Genomic DNA, 26,570 nt, shown 5'->3' with positions numbered 1-26,570 from the left:
AATAACTTAACATCAAACGATACTCTAGTCTGGTTGGTTTCGAGAACCAACCATGGGTGCTTTCTTGATGCATATTATACTTTATTTTTAATATTTCGTTTACAATTATACAATACGATATATTATATAATTAAAATGTCCGTATGATTAAGTCATGTACACTGTTGTCAAATTTAATAACATATTATGTGAAATATGATTTTCATAAATGATTTTTATAAAGATTAATAAGTATAATATCTATTTAAAATAATGAATATTATAATTTAGGTATTTCTTATCAGAGATGAATATTCCTACTGCATTAAATTATAGAAATATTTATGAACGTTTATTTATATATTTTTTTTATAGAAATCACAATTAAAATTTATTGGAGTTTTTTGGAAATTGTGCTAAATAATGATATTATTTTTTATACATATAGACTTATTGATATATTACATTAATATCGGCAAATATCTGAAATCGATAGTTAAAACTATAGTAAATGTACAGAATAATAATTAATATTTCTTTTTTACTTAGTACCTATTCAATTTAATTGTCAGTAATTTAATCCAAATACAAAATTATGTAGGTACAGACATAGGTACATTCAATTTTAATACAATATTATACATTGTCATATATTTATATGTATACATTTCTATGAAAATAAATATGTGTTTATTATATGAATGAATTAGGTTTGATTTCTGATTTTTTTTTTTTTTTGTATGACGACCGATAACACATTTTCAAAATTATTAACTCATTAATAGTAAAATACAAGTCGGAGTTTTCATTCTAAAAATGTGTATGCTCATCCGAGTCGAAAACGTTCCCAAATATAGCATTGAAATCATTGAAAGTAAAAAAAAAAATGTTTAAAAAAAAACATGCTCAAGAGGAAATATATTTTAAACATCCCAATTGGCAATTCCCACCATAATTTAAAAAATTTAATTTTCTGAAAATCCATTTATAACATGTTTCCCGTACTGAGAAACACATTATATTTTACAGTATTTTCAATAAAAATCTTTATAATACATTGTGTGTAATAACAAATAAATATGCAATATAATATATAAATATAGTAGCGGTCGTGTTGTCCTTAAATTATATAATAATTTGATGATAGCAAGTTTAAATTTTTTTTATTAAGGGGGGTTTTCCATGAAAATTTTAAATTAAATTATACAATTCTATATTTTTATAATTTTATATACTGTAGAACTTATCATAGGTACTTCGTTATAATATAATATATCAAAAATTGAATGTTCGTTAGATATCACTTATTTTAATGTGGTTAGGTAGTAAATGATGGCAGTTTTTGAGCTAAAGTACGTCATACATATTGGATATTTATTATAAATGTGCGCATAAGCGAGAGAAAAGAAAATTACGTAAAATACGCTATTCTTTATTATTTTTTTTTTTTGCGGTTTATGTTTAGCAGCTTGTGTACAAAATAACTGCGTATAGTTTACGGGGACAAAAAACGATTTGACTTTGCCAAGGACACGTGTAATAATCAGTTTCAACTTCTATAAAATAATTAAACAACTTTTGTAGATAGATTATACAACTCAAATATGTCACCAGCAAAAGATTTTATGGATGTTATTATGTTAACTATCGTGCATGTTATTTTAATCTAAGATATCAATAAATCTAAAAAATCTAAGAAATATTCTATTCGAGAATTTTTACATATTTTATGTATAAAAATGTAAAATAGAAATATTTTCAGTTTATATTTATATTAAATGAGTTAGTAAAATTCAAATTTTAAAATATGTAAAAATCCCTTTAAATTTTTTTTAAGAATGTTTTTGTAAATTTACTTTTTTAACATTTACTCTTCATTTTTAAACTATTAAAACATCAATATTCTCCTATTCTTACTCGAATTCTTAATTCTCAAACATTAAAAATAATAAAATAATATTATTTTTGAAAATAAATATTTACCCTTTCGTTTAAAATTATATAAATATGTGTAATTTGTATTTATTAATTATAATTTGTAGAGTGAATAAACATTTTTACAACTATCGTGCATAATATATTATGTAATTACTATAGCAAACAAATTACATTGAAAGATAATATATTTTTCATTACACTCCTATACGACCAAATGGCATAATGGCCTTTGAAAGCAGGTAAAGTACGTTTTGTATTTTGATTACTTGTTTCTGTGGAAAACTTACAGTAATACTTATAAAAGTAAAATAGATTCACTAAAAATATAAAAAACACTAAATCAAAATGTAAATTCTATATTCTTTGATGTTTGAAACGAATGTTATGCTCAGAAAACCATGTTTTAGAGCATTAATATAAAAATATAATTCAAATTTAAATCCAAGCCCTATTATTATTGTTATCTTGAAGAATTTTTAAAATATATTATATAGTCTCGATATCATTAATTATAGACTATAAAATGAAAAAATAAATATTCCTTAACTAATCTATTATACATGTATGTGTTTATCTTATACTTAGATAATCTGTAGAATAATGTAGCATAGCAACGCATAATACCATCAGCATATAGCTATTGTGTTGGGATGAGTTATCGGGGTAGAAACGACGACGTCTGGTGCGGCTTAACAGCTAACAATGATACGACGATTATCCATCCATCCATGTTATGTTTTTTTTTTCATATTATCATAATCTGCAAGTTGTGAGTAATTTCAGTGCAACAGAATTGTTGTGTTTAATCAAAACATGTTTTATAATTGTAACTAGGGACTATAGAAGAAGTAATTTTTAATTATTAACTCATCTATATATATACTATAGGGAACAATTCTGAGAGATTGAATTCGTATACAACAGGTACAAAGAAAATACATTTTATACATATTATATTAATATAAAAAGTAAAAACAGTGTATAATACTATTTAAAATTGACTTATTAATATTATGCCATAAAATTGGAATTAATTTTTGATATAAGTTATATGAATCATAAATTAGTCATGTGAAAGATGACTTTGAATTCGATGTAAAAAAAAAAAATCAGCAGCCACAAATAACGATCTGAATTCAAAAATCTAATTAGATTTATTATTTCACTGAAAATTTGTATTAACTTAATTTAACTAAATACAAAAAAAAGAAAAATCCAATCTATACAAATTTCTTTTTACACCACTGGTTTTTTCAAAAAAACATTAAAATTATAAACACTTACTAACTATGAACTGTATACCTTATGAATCGAGTAAAATTATAGATATTTATACATAATAGAATACATTTTATTTTTATCATAAAAATGAGGCTAAAAAATTAATAAACTGTAAAATAACTTAGCAGTACTTTGAAAAAGTTAATTGAACAAACTAATGATTAATGACTATAATCTATAGAGTACTTTAATAATCCTTTTATATGCGAGTAAAACTTATTACCTATTTATTGAAATACATTTTTGTGGAAATATATAAATTAGAAACAAAATAATATTGTATGTTAAAAAAAAAAAAAAAAAACGTTTATAGTTATATTACAACTTTGATTTTAACAATTATAATATCAATATTAAAAAAGTAGGTCAGTACATTTCGGTGGTGGATGTTTGTCCATCGTCCCTTCGGTCCTTGGACAGGATATTGTAATTTTACTGTAGGTATTCGTTTTGAATGCAATATGATTGCATTCGATAAAAAACGATTCTGAGCGGACGAGGGGATCTTTTTATTTAATTTTATTTGTTTCTATGGTGATAGACAAAGCAGTAATTATTTTATATTACCTACATGATCGTGAAGTTGTATATTTTTTCTCCTTTAACCGTTTTTATTTCAAGTATCATTTCGAAAATCGAAAAATGACCTCTTTAAAATACCAGCTCAAGAACATTAACTTTCAGAAAATATGCTACACTTGTACTTTTGAGCAAGTTTAGGGGGAGAAAAAGTGTTTACAGAATAAAAAAGAAATAAACATCATTGTAAAACCAATACATTCCTCGCTCCGCTCAGAATCTAAAATCATAACTAAATTATTAAAATAGTAAATATTAAGTCTGAGTTAGGATTTTTAAATCTGAATTTTTTTAGTATCTTTAGTTTATGCACCTTATTACTTAATGTAAACATAGTTTTATTATTACATCATAATTAATTTATAAGCTCTTTTACTTTAATTCAACTAAACAAATAGCTTTTAAAACTTCTCTGATACCATTAACATCCTTTTTAGTATAACTTTTGTGTTAATATTTCTGAACTAATGTATTTACTACTTGTTCTATTTACACAACGCTATTGGACATTTGTGTAAATTATGTACTTAAGTTACAAAATTTAGTTACTTAAATTTTCTTTCAACAGAATCAAATTATTATTAATACGGATTAGTTAAGTGAATAAAATGTATGTTTGAAACAGCATTTTTTAATGTAATACTTTATGAACAGTTTGCCAGTTATATGACATTAAATAAAAATTAAAGCTTTTAAATATTTTGTAATAATTCTATAGATTAATTACATTTGTTATGGGTACACAAAGCATCTTATTTGACATTGTGTGTTTTTTTGAATCATGATTTTCCATTTTTATCGCTTCAGGAACTTTTTGAATTGCCTTGTGTATAAATAGCAAAATTATTGATTTAATGTGATAGACACTATTGTCAGATTGTTTAAAATTGATATATATATATTTTCTTAAATGTTATTATCAATAAAGAGAAAATGAAAATGAAATGAAAATAAGTATAAATTGATAGTCATATAGTACATTATGACTTGATAAAACTAAATCAAACAAATAATAATTAACAACATATCAATAACTCACTGGGAGGTTCATCAACATTTATATGAATCTATGTTGATTATTAGAATTCGGAATTTGATGAAAAAATTTAGCTTATTATTACTGCACTCAAAAGATAAAATAAGATACATAGAACTTTTATTTTTTTATATATTTATATTTGCATATAAGTTAAACATCAAAGGTTTGCTAATATAGTGATGAACTATTTAACAATGTCCTTTTGACTTTATTTGATCTCAAAAGTTCAACTCTAACAATTTTTAAGAAAAGTTCTAATTTTTTTTATCTGGAAGGTGATTAGGAAATATATTCTTTGGAAAAGAAATATACTTAAAATATGTCTACGTTGAAAATCTTTAAGGTTAATTTTTTTCCAACAAAAATGACTTTTTCATTATAAATTAATATGAATACATCTAGTTATGCGAATAGAAACAAGTTAATAGTTATTGTAAGATTCATTATTAAATTTGTAAAATTTTACTTTTGTAATTAAAATGTATGGAAAAAAATTATTTATTAAAAAAATAAATAAAAACAAAACAAAACTCAAAGCGTTAATAACACACGTACATTCCTTTTTTTTTTATATATTTTAATAATTAAATAAAATTAATTTTATACAACAAAAGTTTTCATATAAACGATATATGTTTAAATAGTATAAATACTATATACAGAAGAAAACTCAACTAACATATTTTATTATTAAACAACTATGTATTCAATTGTAATATGGCATGTTGTGTGTTTTTATTGTTTTCTTGTAACATTGTGAAATAAACATTACATCGAAATTTACTATGTACGGTTATTTTACCAAAATAAAACGGTTTTGAACATGAACACCAATGAATAGTGAATATTTTATATACCTATACCGTTTAGATACAAAAGGATTTAATTTTAACAAGAAATCCAATAAACAACTACAATATACCTGCAATAATATAGGTACATTATGTAAATATGAAACCCAAAACATTTGTTTTTATAATAATTATTTATCGTGCACGGTTTATAGACGTAAATAAATAATACATACAAAAATTATTTAGTCATTTCTAAGGCCCATTTTCATTTAACCTTCTTTTACTTTAAACTATATTTACTATTATAAGAATTCCATTAAATTTCAATTTGTATTAAATACGCAATATAGCATTTTATGTATATGTATCATAGTAAATTACTTAGTGCTTTTATTAAGACTATTATTTAGTACAATTAATTGTTATTATTGTTATTATTATTTTACTTTTCATTATTAAATAAATAAATCTTTTTCAATTTAAAAGTAACATATCTCAATATTAAGACACCTACACGTAAAATAAGTATTAATGATATTAATGATAATGAAGAGTACACAAATTAATTAAATAATACATATTTTTTAAATTTATTAAATCATTATTTATCACTTGAATAATAATATAATATTTTTATAAGAGTACCTACTAACTACTTGTTTCTAATTAGTTTGAGGTATTACTTATAGCATTCAAAGAAAATTCAAAAATTCAAATCCAGTTATCGTACCAATAGCTATAAAGTACACACATACTATTGTTGCTTCTATAGTATGTTAATTTTAATTTCCGTTCATCTCAATACATTTTTTTGATATCTGTATCAGTTGATGTGAAATATTGTATTTAAAAAAAAAAAACAGAAAATATTACTTCCGTCAATTGACAGTTACCACGTAGTGACCTTAGAAGTCAAATGAGATATAGTAATTATGTCAGCTAACAATACTCTAAACATTTTTCTCGTCATGTATTATATGCAGTTAAGTTGTTAACAACAAAGTCCTAAGCAAGTAATTAAAACAAAAATCAAAACCAAAACCACAATATTCCATTTGAGCGTAGAAAATACTTTCTTCGACGATCACCCATTATAAAACCTCTGCCACTGAAAATAAATCAAAATATATTTTTGATATCCGTGCTGATTCTAGGCTCAACTTAACTTATGCATACAATGAAAATTGAATTAAATTATAAACACAAAGTTAAAGCTTAATACTCATAAAAGGCATAACAATTTTTCTGAATAAATTAAGCAAAGCTGTCATTAGTCCTGACAGTTTCAGATATATTTAAACATCTGATGCTCCTAGTAAGTATAAAATAATACAAACTGTTAAAAATATAACAGAATATCACACATACCAATTACAATTGGACACATATACTTTAAAGTAGTTTTAAGAAACTTTGATTCAATATTCTTGTTTCCGAAATTTTATCAGCAAAATAATGAGAATATTACTTCAATCGATTTAGTAACCTGTCACTATTTTGTGTCGATCTCGTATATTGAAGTCTCCATCGAGAATATTTGAAAAGATGGAGAAATTGCAATATTTCGAATAAAATCAAATACGTCTTTTTCCTCTTACATAATATAATATAAGTAGGTATAATACGATTCCACAACTGTGCTGCGTACTTTATATAATATTGAGCACCATCACGTGCATATTACCTAATATATTATTATACTGCTACAACATATTATACTAGGTACCATAATGACAACGGAGTAGAAAGCCATTTTTCCTCTCATGTCCTCAACTCAGATCTGTAATCTCATTATGTGGATGAATTTTTTTTCATTGTCCTCTACGATCCACATAAATTGTACGGGTCTCTCTATTAATGAAACATACATGCGGAAAAAAGTTAGTAGCGGTCAATGGTTCAAGTAGAAACAGGGTTTCATTCTGTCGGGCCGTATAGAGTGAGATGTGACGTACGATAAAAGAGACTTCTAATACGAAGAGGGTGAAAAACATTGGTGCGGAAAAGTACATAAAAAGTGTGTCAAATATAAAACATCGCTACCCCGTAAACTACGGCAAATTAACTCGTGGAAACGGTCTCCTAGCGACTGCTGACCCCTAGTTATATTGTGCGTTATCGGTTTCGGAAAAATTGAGTAGTCGAAATACGAAAGCATATAACATATTGTAATATACCTGCACGTTAGATTCAAAAAAAAAAATCATTAGCTTAGAAGAAGATTATTGATCTAAATAAATATAATTCGTTAGCCATACATTTATTAGTTATACAAATTATAATTTTTCCGAGCAAAATCAGTTAAAATTTTATTATAATGCTGTTGATGGTGATAAATCAACCTATTTGATTTGACAATTGTATAGATCATAGCATAGATCATGGCGAATATATAGCTAAAATACACATACGTAAATCCGATCACTTGAAGCTTCTTAGAACTGAGAAACAATTTCTCCGGTATAAAGATATACTCGGTCGGGCGAGAGTGATGGGTCCTGTACAAACGGTTTTAAATATTAGCAACACACTCACGTACAACGTGTTATATCCTTACGAGTCTCTTATGCAAATATAAAAAAGCTAAATCACAAACATGGTCGTACGGCTGTGTTGTACGTACATAGCGAAATCATCCAATCCAATACCTTCTGGTGGTACTCAAAAGATTATTTATATAGACACTTTCGTCACGTATCTGTTTTAAATTTTCACTAAATTGATTAAGGTACTAATAAGTAATTTTAACCACCTAATTTCCATAAAAAAATATAATACCATTCAAAAAAATTACATGACTACTGTATTTTATAGTTAATTTTATATACTTAAACAAACACGTATTAAATGTACAATAATGACAATACGATAATTTTATTATTGTATAGTTATATAATATTGACTTAAAGATTAACACAATAGTCTGTATTATATTCAGCTTTGTCGATCACAAAAAAAGACAAAAAAGCTTATGGAATACGCTAACCTAACCTTATCTTGCTATACGAGAGTGTGTTTGAGTTCAAATGGTAAAAAAAATACCGAATTTAGAAGAAATTTCATCAAAAACATCATGAAAAATAAAATAAGCGGATCATACGGATAGGATGTTTACGATGTATTTTTAATATGGGTATTAAATAATAAATATATTTTGTGGCCAAGCGAAATTTATTGTAATAACGCTTATAACTACCTAATAATTATTAAACGGGGTCTTTAAGTTATTAGATCTTCTACAATAAATTGATATGTACTATTCCCTCGGGGAGACACTACAGAATGTACGTGCATATATACCTTAATGCAATATATATATTTTTATTATTATTATAAAATTGTGTACACGAAAATAATTCGATAAAACATTTTTATATATTAACCTCCCTCCACCAATAAAAATGAACGTCATAAAAAATAACGAGAACATTTTTTCGACTACTGAAATAATGTCGAATACACGTGTAATATGGATTCTAATACGCAATAAACTATCGTTTTGTGACCGCGTACAAACAATAGTATCAGTTTTTATACGCGACTCAGCCATACTTTTTGTTTGTGGCGTATAGCTTTTGCAACACCGTCGAACAAGGCTTACACGTGAAAAGTGTATAATAATATACCTTTAGCCGTATATTATAAAGGACGTCACGAGAAGGATGTCGTGCACTTATTATATATACGTATAATAACGAGCTCGAACATCTGATATTCTATGAATTAGCCATGTCGGAACGGAGCGGATTTCACGAATATTTTATGTTAATATACCTCTTCATTTATTATTGATATCAAAGCAAATTAAAATGTTCCATGTATATTCGTTACGTATTCATAAATAATAATATCTGTATATATATATATGGATTCGTTTTTCGATCCGATAAAGCCGCGAAAACGCAACCAAAATCAATATTATTCGTTCGAGACTTATTATTATTACTATCCTATAATACACGATATCTATTTAATAAAAATTACGTCGTCGTACGCACAGGTACGCTTATTTATACGTGTAAATCCGTCGTCTGTATTGATATAAATAATATTATTATGCACTACTCACCGAGTCCGTGCCACACGGCCCTCTCGTTGCCGTCTGTCCACTCGACCAACGCGCCTTGTCTGTCTTTGGCTACAAATCGGCCATGCACGACGTCTGCAAATAGCACATAATACGTGCCCACAGTCGCTCTGGCACCGCACGCCCTGTGCCCGTCGCCCGATAAATCGTTCCAAAATCCCGTCACGTTCATTCTTCTGTAACGATCAAAGACAGCCGAGTTAATAAATAAATAATAAAAAAAAAAAAAAACAATAATAAAATAATATTATAGATATGTACAATATTGATAATATAATATCATATTATTATAAGTTACTATGTGTACAAGTGCCTATATACCATAAGCATATTATTATAAGTGCGTAAGTGTATTTTTTTATAAATTAATTTATTATTATTATTATTATTACACGTCCAATTATAGTAAGTAATTAGAGATTGCCAAAATGGGTCGCCGTAGATATTAATATAATATCATACGAAAATGTTGCGAGCGATCGGATGACTACATAATGTCGTAAACTTAAATAATATAATATAATTAAAATGTAGTATTCGGGATAAAATATCCTGTAAGTAAGTTATGTTGTTTATAGTGATTAATACTTCCAATTCGTACTTTTTTTTTTAATTTTCTTAGAAAAAATACACGTTGCGTCGTTTACATAGGCTGGAAATTGTAGACGAGCAGTACAGAGCTATTAAAAGTACTTTTAGAAGCTCATTAATTACTTTCTCAATACCTTTCAAAAAATAGCGAAAAAACTTTTATCAAATAATAATATATAGAAACAGCACTTAATTTTGATAAAAAAAAAACGTGAATATTTTTTATTTTTTGTAAATTTAAACAATAAGCCCATCTCAGGTTTTTTTTTATTTACCATTTAAATTAAAAATAAATAATAATGATGTCTGCATCACTATCTTGCACTGAGTTCAGAACATTTTAAATTGAATAAATAAAATATTATATGCAAGTAAACAAATGTTCCGACGGTGTCGAATAATTTACATTTTACCTACATATTTTCTTTTTCAGTTAACTACATTATAAACTAGATTTTATGCCTTTTTTTGGAAACTGTATTTTATTAAAGCAATATTATATTGTGATCGTAAATATAAAAGCTCCTTATGAAAAAAAAATAGTTTTTCTAAAGTTACTGAAGAGATTGTATATTATTTAATATATTCCTATCAAATATCAAAGAGAATTCAAAACTTTTAGATCGATCATTTGGAATATTAAAATTCTTAGTATATGGAGCTTGAAGCAACTTACTATTAAAGTAGTTTATTTTGAGTACATATATAATATTTGATACTGGACTATAAAGATTTGATATCGGCAAAATATTCATCGCCATTAAATATATCATATATGTCTTAGTACCTGCATGTATCGTGAATGTATAGTTATCGTGCGTATATGAGTACAACATTCTTAAGTTTTTTAATGACGTCATAACATAATAACTATAACGTAAATTATTATAATGTTGTTTAAGCTACATATTTAAATTTAAAATAAAAAAATATGAAATGCTTTTTGTTTTGAAATATGATGTATAAATTACACAAACAAATTACACTATGTAAATGTACAAAATGTATATGAATAAAATAAATGGCTTGAAACACATAAATCCAATCGAATTTTTCTATCAATTATAATGTATGTTTGTACACTAGTAAATTTTATATTTTCGCAAATTCGCTAAACAGATAATATTATGTAGTACAATATTAATAGTTTTTTTTAATTGTTTTAAAACAATAAATACACTTTTTATTTTTATTTAATGTAATAAATTCAAAAACTATTTTAATTGTGTTCAATGAAAATATTATTGTTTTTTACAAAATGAGATAAATCAAAAAGCTGCATAGAGTGAATAATTGTAGTGTGAGTATAGATGTCGGACGTCGGTAATGATGTGGCTTCATAATATTTTTGCCTGTATAGGTGAACTAACCATTGTTGGAGATAACCGAGAACAAAGTAAATAAAGGACAACAAGAATGTTTCGTTTATAGGAAGCTCAGATGGCGGTGGTCAGACAATGGACTGGGGATTGATGGGTACCTGCTATAGTGGATGCTGGAACGTAATAATAATAATCGTCCCTTATTATACAAATTTTATCCTTTAAACCACGTGATAAAGATGCTAATAAGTCGGGAAAATCCTAGTTTAGAATATCCCCGGTATCCGATAAGAACAGATAATATTATAGCGTACCTAGGTGACTGCGATGGCAAGGAGGTCTTCATACAATAAAATGTTATCTAACGTATAAATCGCATTTAACGCTGAATACCTTAAAAGTTTTTTCTCTTCGGCCACTCTTCTATCACCTATACGCACACAAATTACACCAGACCAACTTCCATCCGCCTTTATTATAAATAAAAGGATTCTTTTTCTCTTTCATCCGGACGGGATGCTTTTGAAATATATACTGGCTCATGGCGTGAGCGTGAAAATGAAAGAAAAAAACCATCTAATAAAATATCCGGAGGGGATTTAATGTTGCCTTTGACAATTGCCTTTTTGCCACCACTACCAGCACCACAATCACCATCACTACCAGCACTGCATATTATGCTCCTACCACAAATTGACTGCGTCCGCTACCAATACAGCGTGATACCCTAAAGCTATATGCATTTCTATATATATATATATACATTATACACTAGACGTCTTCTCGGGGACAGCAAAACTATAATTAAATCAACTGAAAGCTGTCAAGACATATTTTATCTATTTAGACTCCTTCTGTAACATTAGCCCTTGATGATATTGTAGGCTTAACTAAAAAAATCGTACCTATAAATAAATGCAATTATATTTCTATTGTTTATATTACTATATATTTTAATAAATGATTATAATTATTAGTTAGATTAACATTATCAAGTATTAGTACCATTAATTCATTTATATCGAATGAGATTAAGTGTGCTTAACTATTAAAAAATACAAATACCTACTGCGTGTTACACCTAGGTACATGCATTTATAAAGTAAAATAAAACTATGTACAAGATTCAAAACAAACTAAAGTTGACGCTGCAGCAATTATTTGAATGATTTCGTATTGGATATGAGTTATGACACAATAGGTAGGTACATGAATTCAGAATTATTTTTTTTATTTTATCTTTGAAATTATTAAGAAAAAATACCCTTAAGTGTAAGATTTGAAACTAGTAAAAATTGCTTTGAAGATTTATTATAAATATTTAGACGTATTTAAATCTTCGCGTGAACTCATTTCACGGGACCTGAGTAATGGCTTATGGTAAGTTAAGTTAGACTTTTATAAGTGATCATCCGAGCCAGTTAAATCAAACAAAATGGTTTTTAAAGTTTCGAAACCCTAAAGTTTGTTTTTAATCCAAGAAATATATTATTATAATATGATACTTTGACTTATTATTTAAAAAAAAATTATTCAAAACGATAAACTACCTACATAATATTTTAACATACCTATATATATTTTAATGTTTATATAGGTAATCAATTTTTATACAAAATATTATAAGTATAAATTAAATACATAAATCACTTTTAGTTATAACTTGATAGAGTATACATACATTACACAATCCATATATCATATGAATACAATAACTTATAAAGCTAACTGTAATATTGTGATAATAATTATTTGAAGAACTCATTGCACAATTTTAAACCATTTTAAAAGGTTCTTTTTAAATTAAAAAAAATGGTAAAGTAATCAAATCTTGTACAATAAAGTATTTATTTTAAAATACTTAGTAATTTAAATTATGCCAGTGTATGATTGTATTAAAATGTATAACAGAAATGTATTAAAAACACATTTAAATCATTTATTTAAAGCAACAGATAACAAATATAATTATGTATGCTGACAATTTAAAATCGCAAATATTATTTTCTATTAAAACAATATTCTTTCATATTAACAACAACAAAATATCATTTTTAGTACCTAGTACCAAACTAATTTTCTACAAATGTTTTAACTTCTCAATTTATTTTTCATTTAAACTTAGCGTTTAACAAAAGCCAAAGAGAAAATATTATAAATTTCTTAAATATCTTCAATTCCGTTTAATAGAAATTAGCTGTTTACATAATATGATATTATTAACTATAAATGTTGATAAAAAGTCATAAAATATATTTATAGCGATTAACGTATGGTACATTATTATATTGTATACTTTAAGTAAAAAAAAAACAATTTGAATACTGAGACAAATTTATAAACACTTTACAAAATGGTAGTCATTACAATTGATTTGGTAGAATATACATCTAACGGTTACGTCGTATACGTCTGATGTATTATAGAAATTTTTATTATGTACTCAACGATAAATATTTTTACAATTTTTTTAGAATTTAGAATGTTTGTAACAATAGTTTTTGATGGAACTATTCGTTTTATCAAACTACATAATGAGGATTGATCACGAAGAGGAACAATAGTATATTGGGAGGAGAATTGATACACCCGTACAAAGGATTTTTTGGCACCGAGTCTTATGCTAGAGACACGTTGATAGCGGCGGAAAGAGTAGTACTGGTAGTGGTGTAATAGAAGCACCCCATTGTGCCCTAATTTACACTTTCAGTGAATCGATTTTTCTTATTTTTTTTTTCCAAACCACCCCACCTTCCTTTTCCCATAGCTACCTATCACGGCTATATTATGTATATACCTATTCTGTTCAAAGAAGAAAGAACGGATATTTTGGCCAAGGTCCTGCCAAAGTTTAATAAATTAATCGGTAACCCATCAAGGGAATGGAAAAAGCAGAGAAAGCAAAATAATAAGTTTTCACGATAACTCTTTTTTGCCTTGTATCCCACAGTAGTAAGTGGGCGGAGCTGTGGTGGCGCTACGGCTTGGCATCGAGATGAAAATACTGTAATTAAACGATGTCAAGTTCTACCAATAAGACGCAAGTGAGAATTTGTAATATAGTGAATATAAATCGATACGTCATCTTACTTTTTTTTTTTGAAGAGACTAAAAAAAAATATTACTATATAGTATATTATACTCGTTTATTCAAAACTGTTCGGGCGTACCTATACTGACATGGTAAACATTTCAGCACATTATGACATCAGTTAACACATTTACAATTGAAACTGAGTGCGTCTTACTATTAAATTTGTTATATTTCGTATCGAATGTTTAAAATACTTATAATGTAACTATAACATTCTTATATTCACATAGAATATAAGAACACAATTCTTAAGAAAAAATTAAAAAGTAACATGGAATCAACAATCGATTAGGTGCACACATAATATGCAAACGAACGCAAATATATCACACCAAAAGCAACCATAAATAATCTGCAAAAAAAAAGAAGAAGAAGGGACCATTAATATTTTACAAAAAAAAGAAAGAATATAATCTTCCGATACCCATGGTTTCGTACGTCCGAAGTGACATCAGTACACGCTGTCACGTACTTGTCTTACATAAAATGTGATGATTCTGTCATGACAAGTCTCAGACTTTACTTATGCTCATTAAATTATTAAATATTTTTATTTAACTTAACTTTTTATTTCCTTAATTTTTTTACTCAGCCCTTACATAAAAATAAAGATGTCATGTGCTCAAGCTTTAAACGCTAGTTGGTGAATACTAAATACTGACAGTGGGCGCACATAAAAACTAACGTTCTATAACAGACGTATAAAGGTATATTATAACTTTATCACTTATAACTATATATAGGCAAAAAAGAATATTCGTTTATATTATAGGATTTAAAAAACTCTATTTGAATAATGTATCTATTACGGTGATTTATTTATCGATTAATTCAATATATGATTTATAAAATAATTATGTTAATTGTTTTTTAATACTACATACAATCCTAAAAAAATCCCCTAAAATTATTTAATAAAGTTAAAAATAAGGTAATATGATAGTCGATAGAGAACTTCAATAACTTTCAATTTCATTATTTTATTTTCATACATTTTATTTCTCCTATTTTTCGTGTTAGTATACTTATCAATATTATAGATGTGTTTTCAAATAAAAAACATACATGATTTCTTTGTTTTTATTAAATAAAAACGGTTGTATCTTATATTATTATAAAAACAAGGACTTAGTTTGTGTTTTTCACAATCTAACCAGACCATATAATATTATAGCTTATTTCAAATAATACTTTTGTTTGTGCAAGAAGGTTTATTAAAACAGCGAATCAAATACATACATTTCCATAATTAAGTTAGGCATTAAAACTTTATAACTCCAACGAATAATTTATTCTATATTAGTTTATTGTAATTTGGTTTAATTGCAAATTATTACAATTATCTACATAGATTTTAAACTTGTTGTTCAAACATGCTTAATACAATGTAACGTGCCATTATTATAGATGAAGTGATGCAAAATTAATAACATTAAATTATTTCAAGAAATCGTTAAAATATTAATTGTAATTGATAAACAGAAATATTAACGAAAGACGTATTTTATAAACAATAATAAATGTATTACCAAGAGACAGAAATATGAGTAATGTTTTTCTATAGTTCTGAAATCTCTAAAGAATGACACTAACGATTTATTGGAGCCAAAATGTTCAGCTGAGAAACAAATTATAGCTTTAGAGGTAATTGAATAATATGTCCAAAGAACGTTCAATACAGAGACCGATCGAGGGATTCCATTAATCTATGACCAGAGAAGTTCAAAAAGAGAAATAGAGAAAAAGATTTACTATTGGTGATAGAGATATTTTGTATCGAAAAATACGCGACGAGCAATTGCTTAAATTTGTGTCCAGTGTGTGTTTGACTAGTAGTAATAATTCAATTTGACACTAGACTTTTACTACTGCAGTACATTTTGTTATCAAGCGGCAAAAGAAAAAATTACATTTTCGTCACCCCGCCACTGAAAAAATAAAAAATTAATACAAGATACTGTACGACTCAAATATGACTTAAATATAAAATTAAATTATTAATCTTTTAGAATTTAAATTATCAGAAATCATTTAATTCAAGTTTGTATTTGCGTTTTAAAAAAAAATAATTATTATCTAAGTATAATTTTATGAAAATTGAATTGATAACAACATAAACATAAATGACTATTTTCCATGGTTGTCCTATGATCAATTTTAATAACTACGAAATTGTTGAGACTATAAAATGTAAAAAAAATATACTTCAGCAACGCATTTTTTATGATTAGTTATCGATAAATTATAAAACATGCAAATAAGCGAGTTTATTAGTAACCTATAATTTTATACATAATATATTTTGATTCATAAGTAGATTTTAGAAGTGCCAAATATATATGACGTTTTAGTTTCAAATATTTTGAAAACACTCAGAGTATATAAACAAGTATTATTATAAACTATTAACTAATATTAAGATATCGAATAATTTTAAACAGATTTTTAGTATATTATACATTACAGTGCCATCCAAATTTTCCGATGAAAATGTTAACGCCGTGAACGTGTTGAGCAACGTCTTTTGACATTTGGACCGCGAGCACTTTCGCTTACATTTTTTAAATGTAGTCCTTCGTTATAAACGGACGCTCGTGATTTTCGATAAGCTTCAAACTCAACTTCTGTGACCAAATCGTTTATTTATTTTTTATTATTATTTTGTCACTGCGCTTAATGGATTTTCAGTGACGCTGACGCGCATCAATGGCGGGGCCTCGGGAAAATTAACTAGAACGCTCGTGACTGTGAGTAATAATCGAAGCACTGAGTCCCTCGCCAATCTCGCGTAGTGTTACTGTTCATCGATTTATATGGTTGACGGATATTTAAAAAGTAAAAAAAAAAATAACAACTGCTGTGGTTCTTAATTCCCGGCAAGTACTACCAGTAGTTTCCCATTATAGCACTCTGTTTTCAAGTTTTTCTTGCCTATGACTATAATATTCCACCTTTTTTTTAAGCAGGTACTAATCTGCATAACACAAACAAACCGATTTATTTTTTTTTGATTTATGCAAAGAGAAAAGTTTTGGTTGCGTAAATTTAACCATATTTACCATATTTATGTCATACCGAAAGTCGAGATATTATGTTGTGGGGCAGTCGGAATATTACAACATTTTTTCTTTAACTATAGTATTTAGATTAAAAGTTATGAGCATATTTCAATATTATTCAATTGCTTACACCACAAAAACTAAAATTGTTATATATTTCTTTAGTTATCTATTTTTGTAAAATTTTGTACTTAAAATATTTATTAAAAAATAGCACATCCACGCGTATATTTTTAAGACTTTAGTAAGAATTACGTATGAAAAAAATTATATTAAATTATTAACCTTAGCTTATATTGAACGTTTTATAAATTTTTATCGTCAAAATAGTTTTAAATTATCATTATTTTGATGAATTTTATAATAATTTGAACTTTAATTTCTTACAAAAAAGTAATTATTAATTTTTAAGTGGATTAAGACAAGTTTCTGATGAACCTTGTACAAAAATTTCGAATTTTTTACCCAAAAATAATAAAATTTATCATATTTGAATCGAATAAAATTCATATAGATAAATAACATTAAGACCATCAAAATATTTAGACAATTATGGAATATTAGTTAATGCTAATTTGAAAAATTAAAATCTCCAAAGTTATTTATTTTTGAATTATAACAAGTTATCCTAAGTGCATAATATAAATGTTTTAAAATCGCCAGCATAGTTTGAATTTTCATAAATACACATTAGAAATCCTATATCCTAAGATTATCAAACCGGCATTTGTATATTAAATATAATATGGTTAAAAATTTGAGTTAATTTAGATATGAAAAATGTAGTTAAATAAATAATATTTATTCAACTATAAACATTTTAAATCGAAAGAAGTAAGAAAGAACTAAAAAAGAATGTCATGCTTAAAATTAATCTTTATGAAAAATGATAAACGAATGTTAAATATTATAAAGAATTGCAAACAAGTTTTATAGAAATCCGTTGACAGCAATTTACTAATGTTATTTTATCGCGTCTTAAGGCTTGGTGAGTATTTGTTTGGTTGCGCTTTTGTTTATTTGCAAACAATCTTTTAGAATGATGACAAAAATGTAAATCATAAAAACTTGAATAAACAACCTAAGAAAAATATGTTAACTTTACTTTGATATTATGGGTACTTAGTACAAAAATAATATCAGAAAAATGAATGAATATAATACAGCCGTTTGAAAAAAATAAATTTATAAAATAACATAATCAAACATGTTATACAAAACTAACAACTTTAAAAATTGAAAATGTTTTCTCATCACTTTACGTTATTGAAACTTAATTTTAAGTACACATTAAATCATTTAAATATATTCCTATGGAGGAAGTAATGTGAAAGCAGTCCCCTCCCGGTCGTCGGTTCCAAACAGGAAAAAAAAAATATTCCTGTAATAATTACTAATTTATATTATAGAATCAAATAATATTTATTTTAAACAATTTTTAATTTAACATGAAAATAAATTATATCAAAATATTAATTTGATAAAACTAAAATATTATTCTTTATAGCACATAGTAATTTATTTTATAAAAGTTTTTTTTTTATTTGTTTAATATACTCGTATTTTATAAATTTATAACGTTTATTATATTTAAGCTGATCAAACAAAAAACTGAATGTGATTACTTAATTTGGTAAAGTTTCTAATTCCGTTAAATAAAATGAAATATTATTCAGTACAAACTTTTGGTTAAAATTTCGTGTTTTTTTTTTTTTTATAGACCTTGATAAGTTTCTGACTTTGGTGAAGAAATTAGTTACTCACACCTTTTAGAAACATATTTGTGTGTGAATAAAGAAATGGAATAAAAGAGAACAATGCATCAACAATATTCATCCAAAGTCTGAAGTTGAAAACATTGTTTTGTATAGGTATCAATTTTATTCTTCTACTCGTATATATATATATATGAAAGTTTTAAAATCATACATATATATCTATAAATTTTACAACAAAGCTTTCTATAGATTAGATCTACAATTTGGAGAAAATATACATAAGATATCATCTTAGTTAACTATAAGATTTAAAGAATGAACCGAAAAGATAATTTTTAAATAAATGAACTTTTTTTACATTACATCGTCGTGTACGATTATTTACTTCAATGTCAACAGCAATCTATTTAAATATTAACACATGTACACATTTATCAATAATAAAATCAATAATTTTATTTTTATAATATATATTAAGGTATACTAGATAGATATGTTAAAGTATTTTAGAAATTTAGAAAAGAAAATATGCAATAATTTAAAAATAATTTTGTTTTATACAATATATATAATATATATATTCAATAAAAAATAATTAATAATTCATAGGTACATACCTAATAATTAGTTTTCTTCCCTGTTTTCTTATTTATGTTTCTTTATATATAAATGCATTCGACATGTTACGTCTAAATAATATTTTTAATTAATATAATAATATTTTACATGATTCTATTATACTTAACACAAACAATATTTCAAATTTATAAAACGTAAATATTTACCTACGATTAATCAATTATTTTTTGTTTGTATTATAATAATTTTACCTCTTATCTCAAAGTTAATAATTATATATAAGGTGTAATACTGTAACATAAAATTCATAATAAATTTTATGAATTAAAAAAATATATTTGAAAAGTTATAAACATTACGATTAAGTTTTAATAATTTTGAGTTCCAAATTATAAATTAATCATTAAATTATATGACATTAAATGTAGATTGCAGTTGGTATTAAAATAATTATGATCATTAATCAATCTACCAATGTAGTTAGTAACAGTTTTCAACAAGTTGTTTGCCATCAGCTAGTAACAAACTTTAATCACACTTATTTTATTTAGTAATATGCAAATAAGAGCGTTTATCATCAAGCAATATGAATTATGAATAGTTATTTGAAGTTTAAACTATGTGTAAAATATTTTACACTACTTACTGCTAAAAGTTCTTGTAAGATTCATTATAGGTAGGTTCTTGATTCTTTATACATTTTACTAACACGTGTTTTTTTTTAAAAATAATATAAACAAACCGAGAATTCATTTGATGCATTAAATTCAACTTTAAATATTTTTTTATCAATTATATAATGTAAATTTTTTATTCTCTTATAAAATTTTTATTAATTTTCTTTACAAATAAACGTCATGTACCTATCACTCCTGCAAATGTGTTATGTACCTATATATTATTATAGTCTATTGTCATTTTTCTAAAATATCGTCAAAAAAATCTAGACGGGTCGAATGTAAAAATCGAAAACGCCCTAAGACTAAAAAAAAGAGACAACATTATTCAATGTCTCGATATCGTTTTTTTTTTGTTTTTAACGAGAATGAAGATAAAAAAAAATATTGCCATTCGACTTTTTATTTTACAGCATTGGAAATGGTGTTCTTGAGATAAATTGATACCGATTTTTACATGAACAGAAAATAATGTCAATTTTTCTCATGTCGTTTTCTCAGGTGGCATTTCTCTCGTGGTTTAGACTAGTTTAACTGAGTATTGTATATTGTATGTCTATACATGCTTTTTTGTTTTCACACCATTGTATATCAATGTAATGATCGTCCAGTCAACATCAATTCAAATATTACTTGTAGTATTGTTAAGAACATACAGTAAATGCTTTATAAAAATTCAAAGACAATATTAAATAATACAGCGATAATTTAAATAGTTATTACTTATTACACAACTATTAAAAATTAAAAATTAGAGAAAACGTACTCGGATATTCACATGCATAATAGCCTATATAATATTAAAACTAAAACTTTTTCATTTTTAGTACTAATTTTACATCGTTTTATTATTTTATTAATTTATGTTGCCATTTGAACAGTAGATGAAAAAGATGAAAAAGGATAAGATATTCATACTATTTAATAATACAATTGTATTTATGAATAATTTTCAAAAAACAATTTACGGTCATGTCATTGGAAAATTGGCAGAACGATGATTGATATATGAAAATACTATATTTTATCTATTATTTTCATAAATTCATATAATTATGTAAGTAATTCTAGAAAATGTGTTCTATATACATTTTTGGATTAATATTTGTCCATAGTAATATTAACGTCAAAATAAAGTTTCCAAAATAGCCTCAAGAACTAAGTATATTTTATACATTTATAGCTTTATAAAATGTTGTAAACAGAATTTTTTTTTAATATTAATTTTATTTAATAAAACGGATTTATAATAATAATAGGTAAAGCACAATGATTAATCCAAAACTAAATATTTAAAAAAAAGTAAAAATAATTTTCAAACAATGTATTTATAATTCAAGAACAGAATTTATTTTTGTTTTTAATAAACATGAATATTTTAGTATACAAGTAATCTTAATTGTTTTTATATTTGTAGTAATACATAGTTATATAAATTCTATTAAGCTAAATGTGTAATCAAACAATATAAGCACCTAATATTGGCTTAGTTCCAAAACAAAAAACAAGAAATTAAACAAAACTCTTGTTGCACTAACATTCTACATAAAATATAAATAAATATATTAACGCCATCATTTACAAGAAACTGAACAAAAATCGAATTTTTATAGATATAAATCCACAATATTTTTCTTGTACTACCAACACAAAAATGAAAATCTTTAGAAATATTCTATATAAATGTATAAAATGTATAATATACAATATAACATTTATGGTAATTTAAAATTAGTATTCCTATTTTAAGTAAATATATCTACATTTAATAATAATTATTCAATCAATGAATATTTTAATTTATAGTCGTATTAGATATGAATAATTTGGTACTTTGATGAATTTCTTTACAAAAACTTTGAATTCAATCGATATTTAGTACAAAACGAATTAAACGCCGACAACATAATATTTAATTATGTTGTTTCGTCTAGAGAAATATATTTTTTTGTATTTAAGATTAAAATAACAAAAATAATTATATAGTACCTATATACCTACTCCATAAAAGTCAATTCATAAAATCTCAATAATATTAAAACAAATTAAGTGAAATGTGTATAATTCTGACGGAATTTATAGGCTAAATTAAAATATTCTGCTTTAAATTCGTTTACACTACAAAATGTACTACAAATTGTAAAAAAAAAAAAAAAATAGATAATTTATTTACTTTCAACGGATGAATGCGTCTATTCATAGATACCTACCACCATTTCGTTTTCACATAGTACATGATATGATTAAGAAACTTTCTGATATGTGGATTCGATTTGAGAAATACACTAGCACCGGACGTTTGAATATCAGTCACGACGACAATAAAAAAAAATAAAAATAAGAGTGACTGTTCGTACACACAGTGTTGACTAAAAGTTTTTAGTGCCGACCAAATGGCTTAACAAATACATACATACGCTCAAACACACACATACAAACGAGTACACATGTATATATATATATATATATTATATTCTTTTACACAAACCGCAATTGGAAAACTCCATTAAAAAGTAGCACTTCGGGGGAAACAAAAAAATTAGACCTTAAAATAGTGTTGCGGTCTGTGTATGTATAATGTCGACGCACATCACGGAATTCGTTGTTCCCCGGGGTAAAATTGTCCATTAAAAAAAAAAAAAGACGGCAAATCGTTTTCAATCAATTGGATCCCGCAGCAATCGTCGTGGTCCGATTTCCGATACGATAAGACCGCCTATCGGATGTGTGTGCGGATGTGAGCGTGTGCGCGTTTGGTGGCCATAGAATTAAAATAGGGGTTAGGAATAGGATTAAATAATAACAAAACACATCCGTCACACACATAAATATACATATAATACACGTACATAAATATGTCATGCATATTAAAATGAAGATAGAATATTATTGACTTTTGGACCGATTTAATCACATGGGTGCAAAAGTAATATTATAATAGTCATAATAATAATAACAATAACAATAACAATAATATTACGTTCCACAGTTTTAAAACAGTGTGTGTTTGGGTGGCGTGTGATGGTGTTGTGGGGAGGGGGTGTTGGAAAAACGACCGTGGCAGAAGTGAAATCGTTAGCGAACGTTACGGCTCCGGTGTGCAGTGTGCCGCGGCGGCAGTGGTGGCTTACGCGCTGGGCAACAAATGGAAAGCAGTAAATTCGGATTTGAGCCCAGCAGAGGACCCATTAAGATTTATAATACGCATTGGCCGCCGCCGCCCGAAGCTCCGGTGCTTATACATAAGAGACAGCCACTAGCCCTGTATACCTATTGTATATTTTACCTACCCACCTACCTACCACTATCACATTTGCTCTGGCGCGATCCCATTAAACCGATGTACCGGCTAATAAAATCACGCGTATAACTTTGCATTATTCCGGTTCGGAGATTTTTGAGGTTATAAAAATAAATAAATAGATATAATATAAGTGTGTGAAAAAAAAAAATCACGCCCGCTTTTCGTTCTCTTTATTATAATAATAGTAATGCAGAGCGACAAATGGGTGACTAAATGGTCCGAGAAAAATCGTTTTTTTTTTTTTTTTTATTAGTATTGCTAGAAATCTCTTTGCTATTTTTTTTCTGTCGGTTGTGCGCGTATACATAATACACTCATATATATATATATACTATATACACACAGTGAATTATACGTTATTTCATTAAACGAAACCGACAATGGTCTTTTTGTGTGTATATATCTCGTTTGTCAGACGACTTTTTATACTAATCGTTGGTAGTTAAGGATCGCTTATACATTCACAGACTGTGTTGAATATATGTAATTTTATAATATTTTACTATAAATAATGTACGCGCTATTTCAAATCACTATAATGTTGATGTCAAAAACGGATAAAACTTTTAAGGAGTATGGAGAAACTTTTAACAGAATTAATATCGACTTATGTGAGTTTCATATTATAATAATATACCTACCTAAAACTATTTAACTTACTAGCTTAAAACTCTTAATCATTTATTTATTTTACATTATCGGTACCTTAAGTCGAGAGGAAGACTTTAAGATTATTCAATAATTTAATAGTTAAATGTTATGTAACAGACTACAGTATACAATAACTGAAACTCTTTCTCAATTAATCGATAACAATCATTTTACAAATCATGTAAATTACCTAATTGAAATTTACCGAAATGTAATTTAAAATGATAAATTATAACACAAATTTATAGCAATATAAGTTTGCATACAATTTATCAATTCACTTTTTCAAATAGAATAAAAATTTGTATAATGTTTAAGCATCGTCATGTGTACCAGTGTACCTATTATTAATATTATTTTTATAAATTCAAGTTTTAATAATAGTAAGTAATATTTAAAAATATAATTATTACATTAAGTCTATATTTTTTTATTTTTTAATGAAATACTATCTTCAGATTTCTATCATCTACCTATTACACTTAATATTCAAGAGTCATTTTATATTAAAATAAATATATTACAAAATTAAATATCAAAAAGTGGTCATATTTATTAAAAATCCATTAATTAGGTACAATGTAGTTATTAACAATACTTCAATAATAAATCTTCTTTATATGCATAAATAAATTACTACGCAATGTGTGAAATAATGATGGTTGTCAAATTTTATAAATTACATTGAAATATTTCGTTTATTATTTTATGAATCAATTTAAATGAGAAATTTGATTTGATAATATTTTGTTATATTATGATAAATGGTAGGTATATAGTATATACTATACAGTATAATAATATTATAATATAATGAAATACAAGAGTCAATAGATAGCATCAGTAGCTTTCTTAAATTCCAAGTTTTCAATAAAATCATTAATCATTATATAATGTTTAATCTGTATAATATTGCAGTATGATGTACACATGAAAATTATCCAATAGATTAAATTACATTTTATGATTTTAAAAAGAATTTATTATTAAAAAACCATATATACCTATATATAACTGAGTATATAACTAGAACTATCATTAAAATTCAAAAATAAATTTATTTCAATAAAAATATACAGACTTTTCAATTAAATATTGTAGATTTTTTACTTATGTAGAAGTGTAAAAGTAAAGATACAATTTTAGAAATTATTTATGGTTTGTAAGCAACGGTTTTAATGTTTAAATAACCGTCATTGACTGATTTCTAATTTAACCATTGTTAAATGTCAATAATACAATAAAATTAAACAAATAATAGTTTGGTTAAATAAAAATAAAAACAATAGCTCACATAATTTAATTCTAAAATATATTACATACAATATTTATATAATATATATATATTTTTATAGTTTATAATATATTTTTAGTGTAACAAAATTGAATCTACAATTTAATTACTATCTTAATTTTATTTATATTAATTAACTTTCTTACAATATATATTTGCAATTTTAATAATAATAATAAACTATATTTCAACTATACCAACTATAATTCGGATAACGATATACATTAATGCTATAATGTACGTATATTTTATGTTATACTAATAATGCATTAAGAATTTATAGTGTATACATGATGAATACTTATATAATATTTATATTCTATTATAATTCATTTTATTTATAAATATATTTTTAATAAAAATACTCCTATTCATAAACACCGAAAATTGTGATAAATTAATTACATTGTCAATTAATATAGTATAACTATAAGTTATTATAATTCTTTTACTTTTGGTTAAATAATTTAAATACTGCAACACTTGTATATATTACAACGAAAGTTATTTCTCAGAAAACAATATTTGAATAAATGTATTGTAGTGTATACGTGCCTATTATAATAACAGTCTGTTTCGTTTAT

The 26,570-nt window shown here is 25.5% G+C and overlaps 1 protein-coding gene across 1 annotated transcript in view; it reads right to left on the bottom strand.

The window, feature by feature from the left end:
* Window positions 1-26,570, bottom strand: part of LOC114128601 (uncharacterized) — a 134,167-nt gene that overhangs the window by 88,862 nt on the left and 18,735 nt on the right. Inside the window, exon 2 of the mRNA XM_050200460.1 lies at window positions 9,680-9,873. Within this exon, the coding sequence (XP_050056417.1) occupies window positions 9,680-9,873 (194 nt within the window). The remainder of the gene's footprint in view (window positions 1-9,679; window positions 9,874-26,570) is intronic.

The sequence above is a fragment of the Aphis gossypii genome, chromosome 2, assembly GCF_020184175.1.
Source record: "Aphis gossypii isolate Hap1 chromosome 2, ASM2018417v2, whole genome shotgun sequence".
NCBI lineage: Eukaryota > Metazoa > Arthropoda > Insecta > Hemiptera > Aphididae > Aphis > Aphis gossypii.
Note: the sequence above shows the minus strand (reverse complement) of the source record. Positions and strands in the feature narration are given on the sequence as shown.